This window comes from Primulina tabacum, chromosome 18 (genome assembly GCF_025594145.1).
Source record: "Primulina tabacum isolate GXHZ01 chromosome 18, ASM2559414v2, whole genome shotgun sequence".
In the NCBI taxonomy this organism is placed as follows: domain Eukaryota; kingdom Viridiplantae; phylum Streptophyta; class Magnoliopsida; order Lamiales; family Gesneriaceae; genus Primulina; species Primulina tabacum.
In genome coordinates this window covers 1209492-1235508 of record NC_134567.1, presented here as the reverse complement: position 1 = coordinate 1235508, position 26017 = coordinate 1209492, and the positions used below count along the sequence as shown (strand labels likewise).

At 38.1% G+C, this 26017-nt stretch overlaps 4 protein-coding genes across 5 annotated transcripts; all 4 read left to right on the top strand.

Moving 5' to 3' along the window:
• The first annotated feature begins 13720 nt into the window (after positions 1–13720).
• LOC142532775 (UDP-xylose transporter 2-like) lies at positions 13721–17930 on the top strand. 2 transcript variants are annotated; one of them, XM_075639217.1, is made up of 8 exons: positions 13721–13985; positions 14071–14227; positions 14853–15037; positions 15160–15227; positions 15877–16009; positions 16860–17021; positions 17108–17377; positions 17497–17930. In XM_075639217.1, the coding sequence occupies exons 2-8, from the start codon at positions 14107–14109 to the stop codon at positions 17611–17613; spliced, it is 1056 nt and encodes a 351-aa protein (XP_075495332.1). In that variant the 5' UTR covers positions 13721–13985; positions 14071–14106; the 3' UTR covers positions 17614–17930. The 2 variants fall into 2 exon arrangements, with proteins under 2 accessions (XP_075495332.1, XP_075495333.1); XM_075639218.1 differs by lacking the exons at positions 13721–13985; positions 14071–14227 and adding an exon at positions 14246–14612 and having other exon boundaries at positions 14749–15037.
• Positions 17931–22291: 4361 nt separating this feature from the next.
• Positions 22292–22840, top strand: LOC142533545 (uncharacterized). Its single transcript, XM_075640356.1, has one exon. The coding sequence runs from the start codon at positions 22292–22294 to the stop codon at positions 22838–22840; it is 549 nt and encodes a 182-aa protein (XP_075496471.1).
• A 46-nt stretch (positions 22841–22886) lies between these two features.
• LOC142533543 (uncharacterized) lies at positions 22887–23381 on the top strand. The gene has a single exon (XM_075640354.1). The coding sequence runs from the start codon at positions 22887–22889 to the stop codon at positions 23379–23381; it is 495 nt and encodes a 164-aa protein (XP_075496469.1).
• Positions 23382–23384: 3 nt separating this feature from the next.
• LOC142533542 (uncharacterized) lies at positions 23385–24009 on the top strand. The gene is made up of 2 exons (XM_075640353.1): positions 23385–23464; positions 23553–24009. Exons 1-2 carry the CDS (start codon positions 23385–23387, stop codon positions 24007–24009), a joined length of 537 nt encoding a protein of 178 aa, XP_075496468.1.
• Positions 24010–26017: the final 2008 nt, after the last annotated feature.

Sequence of the window (26017 nt, the reverse complement as noted above, 5' to 3'; positions counted from 1 at the left end):
TGTCTTTATACTTCCAAAGATCGTCGTAGTCCTTGAATCATTAATCTTTACATGGAATCCTCAAAAATTAACTCAACTAGCAACCACGAACCATCAGTAATTTCTTAGAAAATCTACAGGTCCAAAAGCATTCATAATCTTCATGATTTACTTGTGTCCCAAGGAGTAGAACATCAGTACTTACTAACCAAAAATCAATATAGGCCAATCATTTCCAAACTTTCCTAATACTCAATAGCAAAATTCTTATTCATGTCCAATTCCACCACAAAGTCAGTATGCATAAAAATCATATAATTTCTCATTTCATGTTGTAATATGCATAAAATTTTTGAAAGCATCTAATCTCAAAACATAACGACAGATAAACATGTACTGTAAATCACTGTAAAACGTATATCGTGTAAATATGTAGGTGATAGCAGTAAATCAATTAAAACATGTAACACATAAAAGCTTACAGACTTGAGGCGTGAAGACTGAGATGCAGAAGCTAGGCAGTGGCACAACCATATACAAGACCTTTACTTTAATACCAACTGAAACATCTACTCATTTCAAAAGTGCGAAATTTTTTTTTACAAGCTCATTTTCGAAATCCTTAAAATTATGCATGCATGCATTACTGTGGAAAAATACGCCGTTTAAAATTAATCGTAATCAAATAACAAATAAATACTACAGTTTAAAATTTTCTAACTGGGCCATCATAACTGAACGTAAAAATAAACAAGTAGAACTTCTGGTAATCATCAACATGTCAAAACAAGCGTATAAAAATGTTTATGTCCACTCTAAACTCATAAAACATGATATGTGAAAAATATGGTCATCAAGTCATGTGCGCACATCCAGCCTTGCCTACTCAGAATTCGGCACCTTCAGCCTCGAACCAACATGCTCACCTTTATCACACATGCCTATTGAGTCTAAAGACTCAATACACCTGTACCATGATAACAAATACATGTACGTAACAAGCAGAAGTTACAAATATCGTAATCAACATACATTTCATGTTCGTGGTAAAAGCGTTTGCATAATCGTGACCTTTCAAAATATGCTAATAATCATAGCATGTATCATCATATCAACATATGTATTCATTTTTTTAATTTGAATTCCGTTCATTAGCTGTGACTTTCGTATCATCATGTAAATCGATGGATCCTGTCGAGGCCCGTATTTCGTATTTGTAAATTTGCGGAATTATTTAAAATTTTTCTCTTTAAATAAATAACATGTCTCATTCATAAAATAAACTGATAAAAAGATTTAATGTTAAAGTAACAGCGGAAGAAATTATTGTTTTCAAAACAACAACTTAAAATAATTCAACATGATAAAAATGAGTTTTGAGCATAAAAAGATAAATAAACTGAAGCATGAGGTCCTCGGGTTCCTACTAGTGCTAACCCAAGCTAGCTCACTGGTCCCCGCCCTCAGTCTCGACCTCATCAGTACCTACAACAATCAAGTCTAGTGAGTCTAAAAACTCAGCATGCATATATCGTGAACAACAAGTAAATATATCATAAAATTTCACGTGACATAAAAATATTGTATCGTAAAGCGTAGTGTGAAAATCGTGTCATGGATAATTATAAATACGTGCATATCTGAAAATCATACGTAAAAGCTTTGCTCGATAGAGCTCTGTCATAACATATCATATCGTAAATTTTGTAGAGATAATGTTTCTACGCAAGTGGCCCGTAACATAACATAACATGAATGTCTAATCAGACTAAACCACAGTATAATGGGCGGTAGATATCATCACAGCTCTTGGACTAGATATCCGTACCCATACATAATCATAAACCGGTCGTAAGTCACCGGGTGAAGCAATCCCATAAGCGTAAGGTGGCCACAAGACATATCGCATATATCTCAAAAATAAACATTTTATATTTTATGTACGTAATATAATTATAACCCTGTTTTACCAAATGATTTGGATCGTTCCCAGGCTCGCTGCGACCTAATTCTAACATGAGAAACATGCAAATAATCTTGACTTGACAAAGACTTCATAACCGAACAAAAAACGAGACAACTACACCCAACAAACTTAGTATTCAACCAGCCGAACCAACATTGAACCATCATTTAGCCATGATTAAAATACTCCTAAAGTACTGGAAAACATAACCCTAGGGCTGTGATACATGAAAAATGTGAATGGAGGCCAAAATCGTGAAACGCTCTTTCGAGAGTCACTTTGGCACATTGCACCGTAAATTCTCGTACGACTTCTAAACTTAACCAAATCACAAACGACCAAAAACATGACCTTTCTAACTCATTGAGGCACTGTCCAGTCCAAGGCCATAGGCTAAAAGCCAACTAAGAACTCAAACAAGCCTTCTGAACCGCAACCATGCTGCTGTCAAATTTCAGTGGCAGCAGCTGTGCTTGTATTGCTTCGTTTACAAGGCTAATTGCCATTGGGGCTTGAACCACCAACCAGAGCCTCTTCCCAACATCCTAAGGTGTGGCTTGAACCATGGCTAAGAGCTCTAGGCCAACCACAATCCAAGCAAACACCCAAGAAAACCCAGCGCTCCCACCCGAGAACCATGCTGCTGCGCGTGGGGTGTATTGCTTTATGTTGCTGTCATTTTCATTCCAGTGGCCATATGATCAACCATGGCATGATCTAGACATCATGAGGTATTTTGTGAGCCATGGCTAAGGGCTAGAAGCCAAACAAGATCCACTCAAACCTCAAAGGGCCGAAACCAACTCACACGAAAGAAAACAGAAAAAAATGAAACCGAGGGAAACTTGCATGTTTTGTTTAAAAATCGATGGGACCGTGAACCAAGCCTTGAACGGCCATCTTGGTCACGTCTTAGACATGCAAAGGAAGAGTTCTAACCATGGTTACCAGCCTTGGACCAACCATGATTCGAACACTTTCCTTAGACAAGCAACACCAAAAAAAACGAGCCTCAAAATGTGCAATATTGAGAGTTGCTGTCAAAATAGTTTTGTTGGGGTGAATGGACCGCAACCAATGGACCAACACCTTCCTAACACACTCTATTACATGCCTAGATGCAGCCTTGAGCACCTGGAACCGAGCCAATCCCTGGAATCACAAAAACAAGCCAACCGTGAAGTAACAAGAAGGGGCCGAAAATTCTGCACATAATTTTTTTGATAGGTTGCTGTCCAATTTCTGTTTTTGCCTTTAAAATCATGTGCATGTGATGTTTTAAAATACTATAGGACTTGATTGAAGAGCGAAGAACAATATAAACATGCCTGGAATTTGTTTTGAAGAAAACAAAAATTGATACGACGAACACGGCGCGACGGAGACGGAGTTTCTTTCTTACTTACTCTCTTATTTTTCTTGCTGCTGTACACAATTTTTTGTGCAGGCTTTCCTCTGAAAATTTTCGAAGGTATGGGGTGGAGGAAATGTTAAGTGGTGAAGGGGAAGGTTACCAAGATGAATAAGGAGTCAAGGGATGCATTAAGGTAGGAGCTATAAGTGAGGGATTTGAATGGCACAAGGATTGATTTCCTTCCTACTTGTTTCTCGAAAATTGTGGGATTTGGTGAGTGTGATGACCGAAATTTCAAGTCTAGAAGCAAGGTGGAATATTGCTTAATTATTAATTAGGGGGGATTTAAATTGAAGGAATTATTCTACCATGACGAGTTAAGGAAAGAATCAAAGATGGAGAGTTGCCAAACATAATTGACTTGCTTAAGGGAGTGGCCGAAAATTGCTTATCAAAATGAGGTAAAATATTGCTTAATTCATGAATTTTAACTCCTTAAAGTTTTACACACTTATTACGTATTTTAGTGAATTAATAATTTAATTTAAGATAATAATTTTCTTGCATGCATGGCTAATTCTTACTAACATGTTAAGTTATAATTTCTTAAATAATATAGGCCTAGATTAATTCATTCCAATTAGTCACACGTTTTAATTTAGGCTTTTAATAAATTATTGACATAAAAGACTTATTTACTACTTAACTTCAATTAATTAAATAAATCCTTAAACCTTCTTTTACCTTAAAATAAATTATTCTTTGACTTAAATTAAATTTAGGAATATTTTATTATTATTAAAATTTATCTCAATACTCCAACCCCAGTCCGACCTCGCTTATTTAACTGAAAAGATAAAACTAAACCTCTGCGATTTAAAATGAATAATTATAACTTAACTGACTTTAAAATGAATTAAACATTTCATGAATGCATAAAAATCACTTTTAGTTTAAATAATAGCAATTATGCATGGCTTATACGTAATCTGGTTTTTTGGGTTCTACAGATCCATCTACGTGTAACCGTGGTACCCGACGGCGAGGACATCAGCGACAGCATTACCCGACCACTGAGTCCCGGCCTTACATGCCATCGTGTCATCATGTTAGTCACAACTAAATCACTTCCTTAAAAATGTGTCATCATAATCACCACTTAAATAAAAGCATGCATATACATAATTTTTTCTTCAAACCAAGTATGCAAAGTTTTTATCATAATCCCATAAAAATCATGAACATGATGCACATATATTTAAAGCATGATAAATTTGTGCTCAGGGCGCTGTCATGACCAAAATCTCACCCCGGGTGCAAACTGACTATTTTGCCCCTGAAAACCCAAAAAATTATCGTTTTTCTCCTAGACCTCTAAAATTGATCCGAAGCTTACCAAAATTCTTAAAATCTCCCAAAACATATTTAAAAGTATTATTTAGACGTAAACTCGAACCTGTTTCAAAAACTTAATCGATTCGTTTTAGAACTTGGACCGGAGTCCCGGTTTTAACCCGAATCGAACCGAAATTTAACCAAAATATTCCTAACTTAAACCATGCCTAAAATACATCCTACCAGCCTCTAAACCACACTATCCATCCCACTAAAACCCGCAAAACATGGCCACAAGCTGTTGGAATTTCCAGCAAGTGCCAAGTTCGAACCCTAATGCAGCCAAGCCGCGGCTTTATCGACTCTAGTTACTAGCCAACGCGTCCAGCACCTGTACAGCTATCCTGGAACCATGACCGAGCTCAAAGGACCCTACTTGAACAATCTAGCTGACCCTTACTACTCAAGCATCTAACCACATGCGATACACCCGAAACCCTACAACAGAACAACCGAGCCGCCCCCAACCTATCCCTTCGATCGCCTACTGAACTTAGGCCAGCAGCTCACGGCCCACACCCAGCCCCGTCACTGGCCAAGTGGGTCAGATTCTTGGCCAAGATCGAGCCATGTACGGCTGCAACAGCCATAGCCTTCACACTAGCCAAACCCAAGCCCATCCTTGAAAACAACTCACGGCCTACAACCGATCTCCCCAAGTCTCGACTCCAGCCTGATTTTTCCTTAAGCAATGACGTTTTACAACCCCTTAGGACTCTTTCTCGGCATCCCTTGCACCTTGGTAATCAAAAACGTGAGTTTGCAATCATATAAAAGCATAACCTTTATGCAAATTGTTCACAACAATTAAAACATGCAAGAACTGAATTCATTCGTCTAAGGCACGCACAACAGCTGATATATGGCATGAATAATGCAAAATTAATGATACATGGCGTGCCTTTTTGATTAGAAGCTTGAAGAAACGCGCGTCAGGGAGGCACTGGAGGGGCGAGGAATGATCTTGCTTGAAAGAAAAGTGGAGGAGATGAGATGGCTGATGGCTACTGCTGAACTCACGTGAATGAGGCTGCTGGAGGTGTGAAGTGGGCGGCCAAACATTGTAATTTAGGTTTAGGCTTTAGTTAATTATGTAGTTAAATAATAATAAAAGGTGTAAATGAGCCCTTTATTATAAAGGGGATAAAATGATTTTAGGCCCATTATACTATAAAATATACCCATCAAGCCCAATTATACTCTCGAAAAATATTTCGTGTTGGAAAGTTTTTGAAAATATTAGCCGAACCCTCAAAAAGTCCCTCGATTCGATAAAATTTACGTATAATTAAAAATTATGCTCTGGCGGGTAAAAATATCCAGCAAGGCCCATTTCTTGAAAAATGCCTTTAAAACATCATATATTAATTAATATACATAAATCATGTAATAAAAATAATTTTCCTGATAATTCCCCAGTCTTCATTCTTCGTTCGAGCGCGAAATACATCTTAAAAGCCGTTATGCATGAACTTTAAATAAATCATGAATTAAAACACAAATTAATAAAATAAACATGCATTTAATTCTTTCAAAACAACTTAATAAAATACCAAAGAAATTTAATAACTTGCATGTATGTGGTTCATGTGGACTTTCAAATTTTCGGGACGTTACACCATAAGTCATCTTAAGTTGCGATTTGCAAACGAGGATTTTGGGAGGCAAATTTAATTAGGATTGGGGAGACATAAGGACAGTTAACACTTATTTATTAGAGCAGCGCAGTGAAAGCGTGGATTATTGGGATACTAAAATTAAGAGTCTAAACTTTTTGTTTATCGAGGATAAGCGAATTTCAGGGACGAAATTCAATTTAAGAGGGTAGATTGTAACGTCACGAAAATTTGAAGGTCCACGTAAACCACATGCATGCAAATTATTAAATTTTATGGTATTTTATTAAATTATTTTAAAGCAAAATACATGTTTCAAATTTTATGTATTTATGCGGCATGGTTTTCGGCCATTGCATTTTTTTTAAAAAAAATGTTCAGTAGAATTTTAAAAGGAGCAGATGTTTCAGTGACGCCCAGTTTCGATGAATGTCCTCACTATACTAAGACGAGTCTTTCCAGCGTGTTTATGTCCTCACTCACATGCACCCTAGGAAACTTCCCAGGGGGTCACTCATCCCAAAATTGCCCCAAGTCAAAGACGCTTAACTTTTGAGTTCTTATGTGATGAGCTACCGAAAAGAAGATGCATCTTTTTGATATGAGTATTACATATCAAATCTTTTAATCCCTCCTCAACTGCACAGTTCCATACCTGAACAGTTTTGAAATCCCTCTCCTTCCGGTGTAAGATCGGTTCATTCATTTCCCTCTGCATAGAAGCCTGCCAGGAGCCGCTCATTGTCCGTGCAACCTCATGGCACTGGCGATCACCCCCCGCCCTCTTCGGCCCTAGGCCTCACATGCCCACCAGCTTCCGCTTGGTTCGTCCCCGAACCACACCTTACTAGGAGAGTTCGGCTCTGATACCAACTGAAACATTTGCTCATTTTAAAATTCTACTGAACACTTTTTAAAAAAAAAAATGCAATGGCCGAAAACCATGCCTACATAAATACATAAAATTCGAAACATGCATTTTGCCTTAAAACAATTTAATAAAATATCAAATAAATTTAATAACTTGCATGCATGTGGTTCACGTGGACCTTCAAATTTTCGGGACGTTATAACATATCTCTCCAAACAATCTCACACGCCTCCTATAATCTCTCAAAAGTCACCAGTTTTTTCTGCACCTCTTATGTCTCATTTTCGTTTCCAGCACCTCCTCCTCTACTCTCTCAGCCCTCTCAAATGTGCACCTCTATCTCTCAATGTCGTATCCATCTCATTCTCTACTCTCTTTGCCCTCTCAAACCTCTCCCCCCTCTTCATGTACTGTAAATAATCTCACATCAACACCAGTTGTGTCTGCACATCTATCTTTCATTTTCGTATCCACCTCCTACTCTACTCTCTCAATGATATCAAACGGCCCATCCTTCTCAAACGACCCATCTTCATGTACTCTAAACGATGTCTCACCACCATCTGATAAACAAAATTGTTACAAATTAAATATATACAATATAGACTGCAAAAATATTGGTAAAATATTTTAAGCTAAATATATTTTAGGACCTAGCGCTTGCCGCTTTACCAAAAGCCATAGCTGGTGGTAATGATTCAACTCAAATCTTTTAAACCGCACAGCAGCTCAAGCACCACGGTTCGATCGCTCTACCAAGTATGGACAATTATTGTGCCCAACAATCTCCCTCCCAATAATTGCACTCCTTGCAATTAATGGGAATCGAACCCATGACCTTGGCTCTGATACCAATTGATGAGATCTTTATCGTTTGAGCACCCAATACATAGGATGCTTCAAAGACACAATATTATCAATGAGCTGCAATAGCTCGTGTTCTAAGAATGTAAACACCGATGAATTAAATCGAGTTTGGTTTTAAACCAAACGGAAAATAATCGAAGTAATCATCCGTTAAGAAAGCTGATCAGTTAAAAGCTTTTAGCTTGTGTAAACTGATTAACTGAAATAAGGGGTATCAGTTCGAGCTTGTATCAGTTCATAATTGATGGGATCTTTATCGTTTGAGCACCCAATACATATGATGCTTCAAAGACACAATATTCTCAATGAACTGCAATAGCTCGTGTTCTAAGAATGTAAACATCGATGAATTAAATCGAGTTTGGTTTTAAACCAAGCGGAAAATACTCGAAGTAATCCTTCGTTAAGAAAGTTGATCAGTTAAAAGCTTTTAGCTTGTGTAAACTAATTAACTGAAATAAGGGGGATCAATTCGAGCTTGTATCAGTTCGGTTATGGTGAGAACTGAACTGATATCAGCTGAACTAATATCAATATTTGTAAAACTTACCAACAATGGCAGCCTTCACCGGCAGTCTCCCCACAATTTGTTTTAAGCTCGATATATCTGTTTGGATGTGTCTTAGTACATCCATGATATGTGAATATCCACCGGCTTGATCCTTTTGTGGCATCGTAATTATGTTGTCCAAACTTGTCAGAAAGAATTCATACATATCTGCACGAGATGGCTGTGGGTGAGGGGGATAGATGAGTCCAATCTATACGAAATGGAGACATAGTGGACTCTATCTGTCTGTGCGAGTGAGCCAATACTCTAGCTCGTTGAGAACATGTATGAGCCCTATCTGTAGATGACCGGCGAGATGTATGACTCATGTCTCTAGAGATAGATGGTTGGGGAGACAGTCGATATAATGGCCCAAAAATTCGTGTTTGAAAATTTGCGGAAAAATTAAAAATTTTCTTTTTAAAATAATTAAAATGCCTCATTCACGAAATAAACTGATAAATCAAGTTTAATGTTCAAAGTAGCAGCGGAAGAAATTATTGTTCGCAAAATAACAAGTTTAAAGTAATCCAACAACTGTTAAAAATGTTTGAGCATAAAAAAATGGTAAATGCTGTAAATGAGGTCCTCGGGTTCTACTACTGCCGACCCAAGCTAGCTCACTGGTCCCCGCCCTCGGTCCCGATATCATCAGTACCTACAACAATCAAGTCTAGTGAGTCTAAAGACTCAGCATGCATATATCGTAAATAACGAGTAAATAATATAATAAAATTGCATGCAAGTGGCCCCTGCACTGAACTGAACTGACCGGTAACTGGCGATCGGGGGAAGCAATGTTTGTCTGATCAGACTAATACCACAGTATACTGGGTGGAACTGAACTGAACTGACCGGTAACTGACGATCGGGTGAAGTAATAATCCCATGATAGTGAAATGGCCACAAGCAATATCGCATAAATTTCAAAAATGAATATTTTATATTTTTATGCACGTAATATACTTAAATGGTGTAATTAAATATCCTGTAATAATTTTACCACATGGGTTGGATCGTTCCCAGGCTCGCTGCGACCTAAATTTATCATGAAAAATATGCAAATGATTTTCTTGACCAAACTTTGTAATTGAATCCAAAAACGAGACAATTACGCCCAACGACTTCGTATTTAATCATGACTTCGTGCCAACCCGAACCAACATCGAACCATCATTTAGTCATGATTAAAATACACTTAAAATGATTAAATAATGCTCCTAAAATGGTGAGGGCCGAAATTTTGGTGAATGGAGGCCAAAACATGAAACGCTCTTTCGAGAGTCAATTTGGCACATCGCATCGAAATTTCTCGTACGACCTCTAAACTTAACCGAATCACAAACGGCCAAAAATATGACCTTCCTAACTTGATGAGGCACTGTGCAGTCCAAGTCCATAGGCTAAAAGCCAACCAAGAACTCGAACGAGCCTCTGAACCGACGCACCACTTGCTGTCCAAAAATGCAGCAGCCGTGCCTTCGATTCCTTGTGCCGTTTTCGAGACTACCGGCCATTGGGGCTTGAACCACCGACCAGAGGCTCTTACCAACATCCTAGGGTATGGTTTGAACCATGGCTAAGGGCTAAGGAGCTAACCAAGATCCACACCAACACCCAAAACCGAGAGGACACATGCAGAATTTAAAAAAAGTCGAAGGGGCTGTTCTTGTTGTTTGATTTAAAAACCGATTCCACCATAGACCAAGCCCCGAAAGGGAGACTTGGTCACGTCTTAGACATCACCAGGAGATGTTCTAACCATGGCTATAGCCCTTAGGGCAGCCAGGATCAGATCCATCAACCTTTGACAGCAACAAAGAAAATCGAATGCAAAAAGGGACACGCTTGGGGAGTTGCTGTCATTTCTGATTTCCAGCGGGTATGGGACTTGAATGAATGGACTAATATGATCTTAACATGTCCTAGAACATGTCTATATGCAGCATTGGGAGCCTTGAGTCGAGCCAACCACCTGTACTCACAAAAACAAGCAAACCGTGAAGCATGGAATGAGAAGCCGAAAATCTGCACTTCATTTTTTTAAAAATATGGTCATGTATTTCGGTTTTGGCTTAATAAAATCATGAGTATGATGTTTCAAAATATTAATATGGCTTGATTGAAGAGCAAATAAAAACATATATATGCCTGGATATTTTTGTTTCGAAAAAAACAAAAGAAACGCAACGACGCGGCGCGGAGGAGACGGAGTGATCCACCTTCCTTCCTTCTACTTCGATTTCTTCTCTAAATGCTCTCGGTTTTTCTCACTGATTTCTCACGAAAATTCTCTGAAATGTATACTGAATTTCGGTGAGGAGGGAGAGGAAATGATGGTTAGGAGAGTGAGGGGAGGGGTTGCAATATAAAAGGGATGGCAAGACCAAGTCTTGCTCTCCTTTTTGAATTTTGAAATGGCTTGATATCCCAGAGATGGTTGGAGGGATCATGACCGATTCTACATGCTAAACAAGGTTAGAATAATGATCTAATATTAATTAATGGTGGTTAATAAATGAAAGGATTATCATGTCAAGAAATAATAAGGAAAGGGTCAAAGGTGGTGAGTTTTCAAAGAATTGCTACATCACTAAGGGGGTGGCCGAAATTTGGTTATTAAGTGGAGGGGAAATTTTGCTTAATTAGTGTATTTTAAACCTTTAGAGCCTTATCTATCCTTTAAATAATTTAGTGAATTAACACCTTAATTATGGAACCCAAATGAACTTATTTCCTACTTACCTCAAGTTACTTAAATAATACCTTAAACCTCCTTTTAACTTAAATTAACTTACTAGTTAGCTAAAATAAACTCTGGGAATGTTTTCTAAATTTTAAATTTTATTTCAAAACTCCAACTTCCAGTCCGGCCTCACTGAATTAACTGAAAAGATAAAAATTAAACTACTGCATAAAATAATTAACTTTAAAGAAAAGCATTTAAATACTCATGCAATAAAATCCTTTTGATTTAAAATACTAGAATTATGCATTGCTTATACGTAGTTTAATTTACGAGTTCTACAGTCGATCCACACCATCCACATCTAGATCGACCAATGAATATTGACTACACATGAATTTGAACCTTGACTCTTCAACTTCGTGGTGCGAATGGTAAATGCATCAGGAGTTGAATAAAAAAATCTCCAAACAAATAGTGCACAAACAAAAGCTCTGCTGAAGTCGGAGTAAACATGCCCATGATAGCCTACATTATTTTATTAACATTAGCTAACAAAGAATATATTAGCTAACGCAATAGTAAATAAATTGAATTCTTCATACTTACCTTGTCTCGAACACTACTGAATTATTTTGGTGGCATCTTCCATCGAAGGGGAAAGGTTCTTACTATATTTCTTTGTCACCCAATGACACATCCGAGGTATCAGGACATTTTACCCTCTCTATGAGTAGCAAATGTTTCGCCAACAGATGGAAAACATTTCACATGCCAAAATCTTGCAAAAACACGTTACACAAGTATATTAGTATGATTCAAGCCATATAAATATTTTTTAAAAAAAACAGATAATATTTATTTACCTACAAAGAATGAATAAAGCAGTAATATGAAAGCTACCAAACCAACTGAAGTACAGATCATTCTTATGTGGACCAAATTTTTATAACTTATAAACTTACTTTCAAGGTCATTTCGCAACCCATAGACTAATTCATTGAAAGCTAATTTACCCTATGGTATCCAAGTCATCAACTAACCTAATACACTCCAGGTCCAGTGCATCATACTTTCTTTTATGTTGAGGACCCAATACATCTGCCACAAAATAAAGGCTAGTCAGTTTCAATTTCTCAATATTCACATCTTCACCTCCACCATTTTCTTTATCAATCTTATCCTTTAAATCACCTTAACATAAGTTCGATCTCCTACTAAAATGCCTAAGCTTATATCCATCTTCATCAGGTTTGGTAGGATAAATTTAGAGCATCTGAGGCCAGTGAACAAACAATACTCCAACAACGAAAAAGGTAAATGCCTCTTGTAATATATCATCCAAAATTTATCACTCTCACTATCATAGGCCTGTCTACTCATCAAAAACCACAAAATTTGAATGGAATTCATATAATAATTCACAAATATAATTAAATTACCGAATTAAGTTTGTTGGATCAACTACTCCAACTCATTTTTATTCAAAAATGAATGTATTTTATCAGACATCTCAATGCAGTGAGATCGCAATATCAACTTGCACTCAAAAAAATGATTTTTTCCAAGTTTGGTGTGAAAATAAATTTGCAGAAAACAACGAAATTGTTGTTTGCCATGAAAAAATGGGAAAATTTGGGTCCAGTTTTTCAATCTGGGCCGTTCTAGGTCGAGCTCGATCCAAACACATAAACTCAACCCAACTAGTCTGCCAGCCTATTACTAAAACTGATATTACAAACTGGGTCGTGTGTTCGTTCTGGGTCAAGCACGACTTTTACTAAAACTAAAATTAAAAACATAGTACGATTTAAAAAACGTTTCACTTATTGACAATCTCTGGGTCGAGTGTTGATGAATCTAAAACACGACCAAATTCATGAAATCTCGACCCCACACATAATCATACAAAATTGGGTTTTTGTGGGTCGGGTTTTGATATCTGTGTCGCGTCTCTTTGAATGGACCCATATTCATCAAAACACGACTCCGAATGCTAAAGCTTGGTCAGGTTTTGGTAATCTGAGAGTCGAGTTTTAGAACACGATCAATTTCAAAAAATAAATCTACTATAATAATAACAACAAATTGAAAGGTTTTAGGTTGAACCAATATATGATCCCTAACTAATTTCTCTTTCCATTCAATCTCGAAAATTTTTTTCTTCATTATTCTCGATACAATTAGTTCACAATGGACTTGGAATTGGCGTTTCGTGAAGGCGAAGAACAAATTGTCGATGATACTTGTACCGGAATACGATGGATTTTAAGAATGAGAAGAAATCGGGAAGACCAAGAAACTAAATTTCTAAATTTTATAATATTTTGAATAAATGGAGTTTTAAATATTGTTTTTGATTAAATTCAGTTTTAATTATCCCTAATTAGATTGTTATTGTTAAAATGAGTTTTATCTTTACGGGTAAAATAGGAAAATAGATACGTTTTCTTCTTTTGAAAGTCCCGATTTCCTCATTCCCCAAAATCTGACTGAATTAATGAAGATTACTCTTTTTCTCTCTCTCTCTCTCGATTCGATCTGCATATATGTATAATAATTCGATGAATTCACATGCACGCTAGTTCAACAAACTGTTGGTGACCAATATACGGTGATTGCCTAACTTTTTGACCTAATTTAAACGTGTCGGTTCCCAATCGCAGATCCGGCATTCAATTATTCACTGGATTCAGCTCAGGTGCGGAATTTATTAATTTTTTTATTCGGTGTGTCTTTGTTCTAGTTTTTGGTGATTATTTTGATCTATTGGGATTTTTTTACAGGGGAAGAAGAATAAGAAGAAGACGAAAGGGGGGGAGATGGTTGATAGCAAGGGGTTTCAGCTGGGGACGATAGGGGCTTTGACTTTGTCTGTGATTTCGTCGGTTTCCATTGTGATTTGTAACAAATCTCTTATGAGTTCTTTGCACTTCACTTTTGGTGGGTCTTTCCTGTTATTTATCTTGTTATTTCAATCTCGGATAAATTTTGTGAGATGAGGTGTCCTGTCTGAGAAATGTAGGATAGATTGCATCAAATCGAACGCTGTTCTGTTGTTTATTCCTGTTTCTAATCTGTGGTAATGCTTTGAAGCAGTTGAATTAGCTTAATTGTATTCAAGTCGAGGAAGTAAGTATTTTGTTTTGTGCATGAATCTGAATACTTCAAAAGAGTCGGGTAGACAGATCTCACACCCCATTAAGATTTACACTATATATTCATACATGACCCCTGAGAAAATGTCATATAAATAGACACACGGAATGATTTGTGTCCTTACGCGCCTGAACTATTTATGGGATTAATTTTTTCCTTAATGCATAGTGTTGATCAATTTATGACGACTCCATGGTGAAAGGCCCCGACTGATTAAACTTGGTTGTCTGAATGGTTGCCTGTAAAGCTATTTGAATAGTATTAGTCTGACCACGCATTACTGAAGTAGTAGAAAGGAAAGGGAGTCAGTCACATTTAATTACAAATAGGTTTTTAAGGGTTAGGATGTATTAGAAAAGATACAGACACATTTATGAGATGACATTGCTTTTGTTGTTCCTCTATACAGCTACAACCTTGACAAGCTGGCATCTACTTGTTACTTTTTGTTCTCTTCATGTGGCACTATGGATGAAGTTTTTTGAGAAAAAACCAATAGATTCACAAACTGTGATCGGATTCGGTATTCTAAATGGAATTTCGATTGGATTGTTAAATCTCAGCTTAGGTTTCAATTCTGTTGGTTTTTATCAGGTAAAATATTCTTGTCTATGTTTCTTTACTAGCAGGTTCAACCTTGATCTGTTTGTTTTCTTGCTTAAAGGTGTACTTTTATTGCTTGACCAGATGACTAAGCTGTTTTATTGCTTGACCAGATGACTAAGCTGGCAATCATCCCATGCACAGTACTATTGGAAACCCTTTTCTTAAGCAAAACATTCAGGTGGTGTTCACATAGTTTCTGGAATTTTTTTTACATCTTATATCATAAAATATATCTTCATACTTTATCATTTTTTACTTCATTACAGTTCAATGGTACTGTTAACTTTCTTTTTGGCCACGCTCTTTAAAAGTTTTATGCGAGCTGAGTGATCATTCAATCTGTATTTCTACTTGAATAGGTATTGTTACTGGGAAATATTTTCTGAAGGGGCTATAAGTTACTATATGGGGGTGCTAGACTAGTGGATTTGTTAGAGTAAACTGTTGCTGTGACTCAGCTATTTTGTCCTATGATAACTATGTAAATGGCAATGGACAAAATCATTTTCTTACATCCGTTCTGTACATCTAACTTCTGCTAAGAAATATGATATGTTATCCTCTGATTCTTGCAGTCAAAGTAAGCTTTAATTTCTGGGATATGTTTTTATTGATCTGTTGTGTCTCTAATATTTATTTGACCATAACTATGTACATCGCGACCGACAAGTCATTTTCTTGCAACGATTCTGTACATCGAACTTCTGCTAAGAAAAGTGATGTGTTATCATTATATTCTTATGTTCAAATTAAGCTTTAATTTTTGGAAAATGTTTTTATTGATTTGCTCTGTCTCTAATATTTGTATTGGGTTGTGACAATTGCAGTAAAAGCATAAAGTTTTCTCTTGGAATTCTTCTTTTAGGTGTTGGAATTGCAACCATCACTGATTTGCAGCTCAATTTCCTGGGCTCGTTTCTCTCCTTTCTCGCAGTTGTTACAACTTGTGTTGCTCAAATTGTATCCCTTTTCTATATGGATGCATTCGTTACGCCATTCATTCAGATTACACCTTGGCTCATTAAACCTAACTTTCTGATTTTTCATAGGGATACTAGCAGAAACTCTTAAATTTGTGTCAACTCTGACACATGAAAAACTAGTTTTAGGATAGCCACGAGCAAATTTCTGGAGGAATGAGTATCAGATCACACTCCGATATGTACTATGTGTAAAAACTTTGTTGAAACTTGCTGATAAAAATATGATGATGAACTAAATTTTAGTATAAAGCCACTGGGCGCATTTGGTGCCTAAGCTTACTGCTTATAAGGGGATGTAAGATGAGCGTTGAATTTTTCCTATTTCGTTGTCATATGAACTGAATAGAACCTTATAAGGGTGTACTCAGCGCAAAAGGCTCCTGCTAATGCCCTTTTACCTTCCATTTGAAGGCTATTTTCTGTGTGAACAAGGAAGCCGTCCACTCTTTCTTACCTGGGGAAGAAAATATAAAAAAAATCGCCTTTGGACATTTCATGTTCGTTAAATGGTTTGGATTTCTATAGGTTTGTGTTATGGACTGTTTTCATTCATCCTGATAGTACAATACCAACATAGAAAATAATCTTCAGGTTTAATCTTATTAGGGTAAGGATTTCTTACCCAAAATTAAAATCTTGTGACTTTTAACTTTTTTCTTATGATGGATCCAGCATAATGATTACATTTCAGCATTTCATGTTTGTTATGTTGTTTAGATTTTGTATGAGCATATGATATGGGTTCATGACATAACTATCTTTACACCATGCATGGCATTAGGTTTTTGGATGATTGGATTGTTAGAGATCTTAACAGTTTATTTTAGATGACTAATACCATCCAAAAGAAGTACAAGATTTCTTCAACCCAACTTCTGTATCAATCTTGTCTTTATCAATCAGTCACCCTACTCATCTCGGGTCCATTTCTGGATAAGCTTTTGACTGGCCTAAATGTATTTTCTTTCGACTACACCCCACGTGTGTTGGTAAGTAAGATATGGTTCAATATCTCTATGACTAGTTTTAAATACCAATTGTGTATCTAGAATCAGAATCAATCATTGTGTTGCAGGTGTTTATTCTTCTATCCTGCCTGATCGCGATCTCCGTTAATTTTAGCACATTCCTTGTGATAGGCAAAACATCTCCTGTCACTTATCAAGTTCTTGGGCATCTCAAAACTTGTTTAGTATTAGCATTTGGTTATGTTTTGGTTGGTGATCCATTCAGCTGGAGGAACATTTTTGGCATATTGGTTGCGATGGTTGGGATGGTTCTATATTCTTATTATTGTACTATCGAGAATCAGAAAAGAAGTGAAGAAGCACCAGCACCGAATCAGGTATGGGATACTTCTCATCCTCTCAAATTTAGAAGATCGTTCATTACTCTGTTTTGAGTAAGAGACGCCTAATGGCTATATACTGCCCATTGTTATTTCTTTTCTTGTCTTCTATACAGCTGAAGGAATCTGAATCTGACCCCCTTTTGCATGTGGAGATTGGAGCTGGGAAGTTTAACGATGTTTCTGTTCCAAAGGACACAGTTTGGGAATCAGACAAGGATCTGCGTGCTTGAAGGTCTGCGTTTCGATATAAAAACTTTTGAAAATTCACACACTAAACTAAAGCCTTCCACATGTCAAAGCATTGGGGTGAATCAAGGAGTACTATCTCTTCTTCATGTGGTTGGACATTTCAGATACAAATGCTGCAGTCTTTAGTGAGATTCTTTTAATTGAGCGTATTACGTATTGAGATTCAAATAATTTGTTCTTTCTACTCAAAGATATTAACTTCTTTGTATAAATATCTTTTATCACCTCAAAGGGAATCTAAATTTTGTGCACAATATACATTTTATAAAATATACTTCGATTCCGCGTGCTTCGGTCACATGCTTACGTTCATATTTTCTAATTCTCTGTTCGTAAAAATAGAGTGGAAATACCACCAAGAATGATCGTCTTTCCAGATGTAAAGAAGCTGAATCATATGTTGAACTGTGGTGTTGACTCTGAGGACTATTAGTTTGGTTAGCTTGTCCCCCTATTTATTTTCTTTGCAAAGAGCAGTGTTTCAGTCTTGGACGAAATCTTCTATTCGAATTGGCGTTCTATATTGTGCGACATTTTACTCTTAGTTCTGCATATACACAAAATTTTAAAAATCAAAAGCATTTATTTCATCCCATCAAAATAATAAGGCCACAAAAATTTATGCAAATAAATGGGGAGAATCACAACACGAAATATGTTGAAAATAAGAGTTGGAATTATTAAATCTTGAAAATTAGTGTGATGATGTATGTAATAATGTATTTATTTTTGGATTATTTCCAAAGAAATACTATAAATAAGTCTCTCAATTTGTGAAGAAAACACACAATTGAGTAGACAAAATTTTATAAAGTGTGTAGTTTAATATATTTTGTGAGTTTGATATTTTTATTTTTTGCCTTAAATTTTTACTTTTAACATATTATCAGCACGATACTCGAAGGTTCGATTCTCTATATTTTTTCAAGCTCCAAAACACAAGAAAAAAGTAACAATATTCAAAAGTAAAAATATTTAGTTTACTGTTTATTTATTTTTATTGTGTATATATTTAATATATGATATTATGTTATTATAGAAAAGAAGTCTATGACACTTACTTCATTATAATAACGTGATGTGTTATATTATTACAGTGCTTATATAATTTATTGTGGTACTGTTTATTTATTGTATATATATTTGAATAATATCATGTTATTATATAAAAGGAGTCTACGACACCTCATTATAATAATGTGATGCGATTATTTCATTGTTTATATATTTTTATTACGTTATATAATAATTAGATATATTTGTATAATGTCACAGTATTATATAAAAGGAGTCCCTGACACCTCATTATAATATTGTGTTGTGATATACATAATTATTTAAACATGATTAACATTATATACATCAAATTATTACCATAAAATTTACATATACATACATTTATTTTTTTAAGATTTTGTAACGGTTATAAACGACAAGTTTTTACCTATAAATATGATTTTACAAACACATTCAATCACTCATCAAAATTTTCGAAGAAGAAGATGATTCTTTCAAGATTATTTTGTATAATTATTTTGATCATTATACTCATTAGTCTTGTATTTATCGGAGAATATCCGCCTCGCATTTTTCTCTATTTTTAAGAATGATCGTACTTATAATTTATCTGTTACTTTTTATTGTTATATTAATAAATTTTAGAACTTAACTAATAAAATGCATTGTATTTTTCTAGTATGACCATGTCAAATTTGACAAAACTCTAATTTGTTGCGCTCGACATTATCCGGAAAAAAATTATATGCCATGGACTCTCGATGTAGAAATGCATATTGAGTCATTGTGTCTAAGTGAGACCATTAAAGAAAATGATATCTCATCATCACAATAAAAGGCAAAAGCTATAATATTTTTGCGTCGACATCTTGATGAAAGATTAAAATGTGGATATCATTGAAAACGATCTCATGGCTTTATGGAAAAGATTAAAAGAAAGATTTAAACGTATAAAGGAATTTATACTTTCGACCGTCCCGTGATGAATGGAACACATTAAGATTTCAAGATTTTAAGAAAGTCAATGATTACAATTCAGTGTTGTATCGAATAATCTCGCAATAAAAATTTTGTGGATATGAGGTTACAGAATCGGAAATGCTTGAAAAAATATTTTTCATTTTTCACGCATCAAATATAACTCTACAACAACAATATAGAGTGCGTGAATTTGCGAAATATTCTAAACTTATTGCATGTCTTCTTGTGGCAGAAAAGAACAATGAGCTGATAATGAGAAATCATTAGTCCCGACCCACAGGATCAATGTCATTTCCAGAAGTAAATGTTGTACGTAAAAATGAATTTAAACATGGAAACCAAAATCAAAGTCAAAGACAAGGTTTTGGTCGAGGTCAAAATCGAGATCGTTGTCGTGGACGTGGACGTGGAAGTGGTCGTGGTTTTGAAAACAATCGAGATAGTTACTTCTATAACTCATCTCAAAAGGACTAATGGTGTACAACCATAACTGCGGACTATTCCACTCGATAAGTGGGAACCACTTGGATAGTCCGAGAGAGGGTGGTTCAGTGCATCATCATATGATCACCCATCTGTGTGAATGGACATCTCCATGCCCTTGCCAATGAAACATGGCGTTTACACTACATATGCTAGTCTCAAGCTCGAGCGATCTTTATCCTTGTTTAGGCGGCTGATTCGACTAGGAACCTGTTTAGAATATACGATGAACTTCCTAATGAGTTTCATGATCTTACGTTGTGACGCAGACCTCATGGTACCTATTGTATATTCAAGGACTTTATCTATGCAGCTTGCATGGGTATACAGATAACGTATAATGCCATAATCGAATAAAATCATAAAATATTATTAAGATAAAGATTGTTTTACATTAGAGTCAATAAAGCCCGAGCCACAAGTTGGCTTGCCGGGCACCTACTCTAACAATTCTGAGAATTTTTTTGTGGACTCTGGCAGTTCTGTTAATGTAATTTTTAAGGATACCTTGGTACAAATGGATCTACAAGGGTATCAGTTGGAGACTGTGGAGACTGCGCTTTTTGGCTTTGCAGGACGTGTTGTTTATCCAAAGGGGGAGATTGTCTGGCCGTTAACTTTAGGCACCCGGGAACTTAAGAAAACTGTGATAACCACTTTCACTATGGTGGATTCCCCATCATCATATAACATCATTTTGGGGCGGCCTGCAATGAATGAGTTAAGGACCGTAGCATCCACCTACCATCAGAAGATTAAGTTTCCCGTGGGGAGCTGAGTGGGTGAAGTTCGGGGAGATCAGCCTTCTTCCCGGAAGTGTTATGTGGAGGCAGTCTGGGTGGATCAGAAGAAGGCTAGGAGGGAGGGGAAGGCTGTGAGAACCGATGAGGGAGGTAGGAGGATGGTGGAGGAAGGTGAAGTGCAATTTGTGGGGGAAGAAGAGCAGGAGGTGGTAGAGATTGGACCAGGCAAGGAAATCAGGGTGGCCCGAGACCTTGACTTATCCACTCGGTTAGTTTGATAGAATGTTTAAAAACTAATCTTAATTTTTTTTCCTGGTCTCAACAGGAATTGACAGGGATCTCACCCCTGATAGCTGAGCATCACTTGAATATTCTCCCGGGATCTCACCCGATGAAATAGAAAAAGAGGCACTTTGGTCCTGAGAAGGACAAAGTTATTGATGTACGAGTGAAAGATCTGCTGCAAGCCGGCCACATTCGGGAAATACAATTTCCTACGTGGCTCTCAAATGTGGTGTTGTACCCAAGTCCACGGGAAAGTGGAGAATGTGCGTGGATTTTCGGGACCTCAACAAAGCTTGCCCTAAGGACCACTATCCTCTGCCCATGATTGATCACTTGCTGGACTCCACCTCGAGCTATGAACTACTAAGCCTCATGGATGCTTACCAGGGGTATCATCAAATCCCCCTAGCTGAAAGTGATCAAGATAAATCAAGTTTCATCACCTCGGGGGCACATTTTTCTATGTTCTTATGCCTTTCGGGTTGAAGAATGCCAGGGGCACCTATCAACGTCTCATGAACAAAGTTTTTGAGGAGCAGATGGGCAGGAATTTAGAGGTGTACGTGGATGATATCTTGGGCAAGTCCAAGGAGGTTGCTGATTTTGTTCCTGATTTGGATGAAACTTTTGCCACCCTTGCTCATTATGGAATAAAGCTTAATCTAGCCAAATGTGTTTTTGGAGTAAAAAGTGGAAAATTTTTGGGTTTTGTATTAACAGATCGGGGGATCGAGGTGAATCGGGAGAAAGTCAAGTCTGTGCTAAATATTCCATCTCCTTTATCCGTCCGAGAAGTTAAAAAGCTGACTGGGAGAATTGCTTCTCTTTCCCGGTTCATATCCCGATCAGCGCATCGGAGTTATCTATTCTTTCAGGTTCTGAGAAAGGCCCAGAAGTTTGGATGGGATGACAAATGTGAACAGGCCTTCTAGGATCTGAAGAACCATCTAGCACAGCTGCCTGTCCTCGTAAAGCCAGAGCTCAGGGAGATATTATTTGTTTATCTATCCACTATAGAGTATGTTGTCAGCTCCGTCCTGATAAAAGAAGAAGGCTCTGATCAGAGGCATGTCTATTTTGTCAGTCACGCTCTTAGGGGGGTCTCGAGCTCCGATATAGCGAGGTAGAGAAGATAGCCCTGGCTTTGGTCATGACTGCCCAGAAGTTGCGGCCCTATTTCCTGTCGCATCATATCATTGTGCTTACCAATAGTCCTCTCGGGAGGATTATGACTCATTCAGAGGTATCCGAGCAGATGATCAAGTGGACAGTGGAGTTGGGGGAGTATGATATTGAGTATAAACCCCGGGTTGCCATCAAAGCACAGGCTCTATCAGATTTTTTATCCGAGATGGTTCAACCAGAGGAAGAGGAAGTATGGAGAGTTTTTGTGGATGGGGCTTCTAACCTTTCCGAATGTGGTGTAGGGGTGGTGATCATTGCTCCCCTGGGAGAGAAGATTAAGCTGGCATTAAGAATTGACTCCCGAGTGACTAATAATGAGGCAGAGTATGAGGTTGTCCTTGCTGGTATCCGAACTGCCCAGGATATTGGAGCTTCTCGAATAATTTTGTACTCTGATTCACAACTGATCACTCAACAGATAAAGGGTGTTTATGAAGCTAAATATGACAGGACACTTAAATATCTCAAGCTCATAAAATCCCAGTCAGAAATTTTTTGTGGATTGGAGTATTGAATAAATACCCCGTGAAGAGAATGAGGAAACATATGCTTTGGCGAAGATGGCTGCCTCTCTATCAGAAGTCAGCACCCGGGAAATTTTGCATGTATCCCGGTTAATCCTCTCTACTGAAAAAGAAACATTGCCAACACCTGAGGATTCGTGGATGACATCCCTGATCAAATTCATTGCAAGCAATGAACTACCTGAAGATAAATTCCGAGCTCAGAAGATCAAGATACAAGCTCCCAGGTTTGTTCTCTTAAATAATGTCTTGTACAGGAGATCATTTCAGGGACCTCTATTAAAATGCTTACCTGAGGAGGAGGTGGGTTATGTCCTCCGGGAAATTCACGAAGGGTGTTGCGGCGAGCATTTGGGAGGAGTAGCATTGGACCGAAAAGCAATGTTTGCCGGATTCTGGTGGCCTACTATTAGCCAGGACTCTGCTCAAGTTGTCCGAGCTTGTGAGGGTTTTCAACATCATTCAAATTTCCAGCACAACCCGGCCACTCCTATGAAGCCTATCTGGGCTTGTTGTCCCTTTGATCAATGAAGCATGGATATCGTGGGTCCCTTCCCTATTGCCCGGGCTCAGAAGAAGTTTCTCTTGGTGGTTGTGGATTATTTTCCTAAAAGGTAGAAGCCGATCCCTGGCCAAGATCACTGAGCAGTAAGTTTTAAAGTTTCTATGGAAGAATATAGTATGCCAATTTGGAGTCCCCAGGAGACTGATCTCAGACAATGGGAGACAGTTTCAGGGAAGAGAGATTACATCTTGGTGCCGGGAGAAGAAGATCGCTCAGTATTTCACTTCTGTTGCCTATCATCAAGCTAATGGCAAGACAGAAGTTGTGAATAGAATTATAGTGCAAGCCTTGAAAACTAGGTTGCATGGCAAAGGAAAAGATTGGGTGGAAGAATTGCCCAGTGTTCTCTGGGCATACAGAACTACTCCACAGGCACCAACTCAAGAAACTCTCTTTAATCTGGTATATTGTTCTGAAGCGGTTCTGCTAGTTGAAATCGGACAATCTTCTTCCCGGGTAGAATCTTACCCGGGTAACAATGATCAAAGCCGGGCAATGGAGTTGGACTTAGTGGAAGAAAATAGAGAGCGAGCCATGATTCGAATGGAAGCTTACCGAGGCCGGGTTATGAAAGCATACAACAAGAAAGTCTGAATCCGAGACTTCCAAGTAGGGGATCTGGTTATGAAGAAAGTTAATGCAGCGGGAGATGTGGTAAAGTTGGAAGTTCGGTGGGAAGGACCTTACAGAATAACCCGGAGAGTCAGCTCGGGAGCTTTTTATCTTGAGGATGCTCAAGGACATTCTCTCAAAAGACCCTGGAATGTATTTAATTTAAAGAAGTATTATTCTTAACAGATGTAATTATTCGTTTGAAAATAATAAAAGTGATGTTCGTCCCAGAGAAAGTGTTTGAATATGATAATTAAGTCCGAGTGGTACGACGCCCCGGCTAATTAATAAGCCCAGGGCACTACACCCTGGCTCGAGGCACCACACCTCGACCATTCTCAAGTCCCGGGACATGCTCCCCGGCCCAAGGCTCCGTATCTTGGTTATTAATAAGCCCAGGGCACTACACCCTGGCTCGGGGCACCACACCTTGATCATTCCCAAGTCCCGGGACATGCTCCTGGCCCAAGGCTCCATATCTTGGTTATTAATAAGCCCAGGGCACTACACCCTGGCTCGGGGCACCACACCTAGACCATTCCCAAATCTTGGGACATGCTCCCTGGCCCAAGGCTCCGTACCTTGGTTATTAATAAGCTCAGGGCACTACACCCTGGCTCAGGGCACCATACCTTGACCATTCCCAATTCCCGGGACATGCTCCCAAGCCCTAGGCTTCGTACCTTGGTTATTAATAAGCTCATGGCACTACACCCTGGCTTGGGGCACCACACCTCGACCATTCCCAAGTCCCGGGACATGCTCCCTGGCCCAAGGCTCCGTACCTTGGTTATTAATAAGCAAGGGCATTACACCCTGGCTCGGAGAACCACACCTCGATCGTTCCAAGTCTCGGGACATGCTCCATGCCCAAGGCTCCGCACTTTGGTTATACACACAACCCAAGGCTTTATACCTTGGCTTAGGGGTTCTACATCTCGATCATTTACTAAGTACATGGCATTTTAGTCATGGCAGTAATCAAAATCCCGACTACTTATTTGAAGTTACCGGTTAGTTTTCAACACTTGGAAAATTTTGTGATTTGTTAGTCACAATCAGTTCTGATGACCGAGTATTGAAGAATTACCTAAGTATTAAAAGGCACAGGTGAAGGTATTGAATATGAAGGAAGTTGAAATTTTCATTAATTAAAGCCCAGAGGCTGAAAATTACAAAGAAAAGAAACAAGTACAATCTTACTCTAAGTCCATTTGCCCGGACCATGGCTATTCTTCTTCATCCTGGGAGCTTTCTTTTTCCTCTTCCCCATCCTTTGGGAGCGATGCTATGGCTTGTCTGAAGTCAGGGAAATTTTCCTTATCCTTGGGCAGGAGCCTGGCTTCTTCAAATTGTTCCTGGCATTTATTAAAACCGGTCTTGAATAGAGGATAAGCCCGATCTTCCACAGCCGCCTTGAATTCTCGGGAGAGGAGGAAGGAGGTTTGCAGTTGCTCCCAGTTGAGTACGGCTTCAACCAGGGCCCTCTCAGCAGTAGTGGCCCAAGACATTTGCTCTTGCTTGCCCTCTATCAGGGATTTGTCCTTGCCTTCAAGGACGGAGAGGTGTCCCTAAAGGGTCTCCTCCCTGATGAGGCCCTCGTTGGTGGCTTCCCGGCCTTTCTCCAGATCTTGGTTGGCCTTATCAAGGTTAGCACGCAGGCCAGCCACCTTATTTGCATGAAGGGCCCGAACCCAAGACAATTCCTCTTTAAGTCGCTCTTGGATATCCTTGAATTGCCGAGCTCAGTTATTGGTAAGAGTGGCTGCGGGGGCTACCTCTTCAAAGGCCGAGATCATCAGCTGGACACACTGTGCCAAAGAAGTTAGTAAAAAAAAAAAGAGATAGAGACAAGGAAAAACAACTTACTGCCAAGATCTTGTTGGAACCTTTGAAAAGTTTTGGTGTGGCTCGGGAGCTCCTTAGGTGTGTCTCCTCATCCGGGATAAGGAGTTGTTTGAAAATCTTTAGCTTAGTAGGAGTAGCCCCT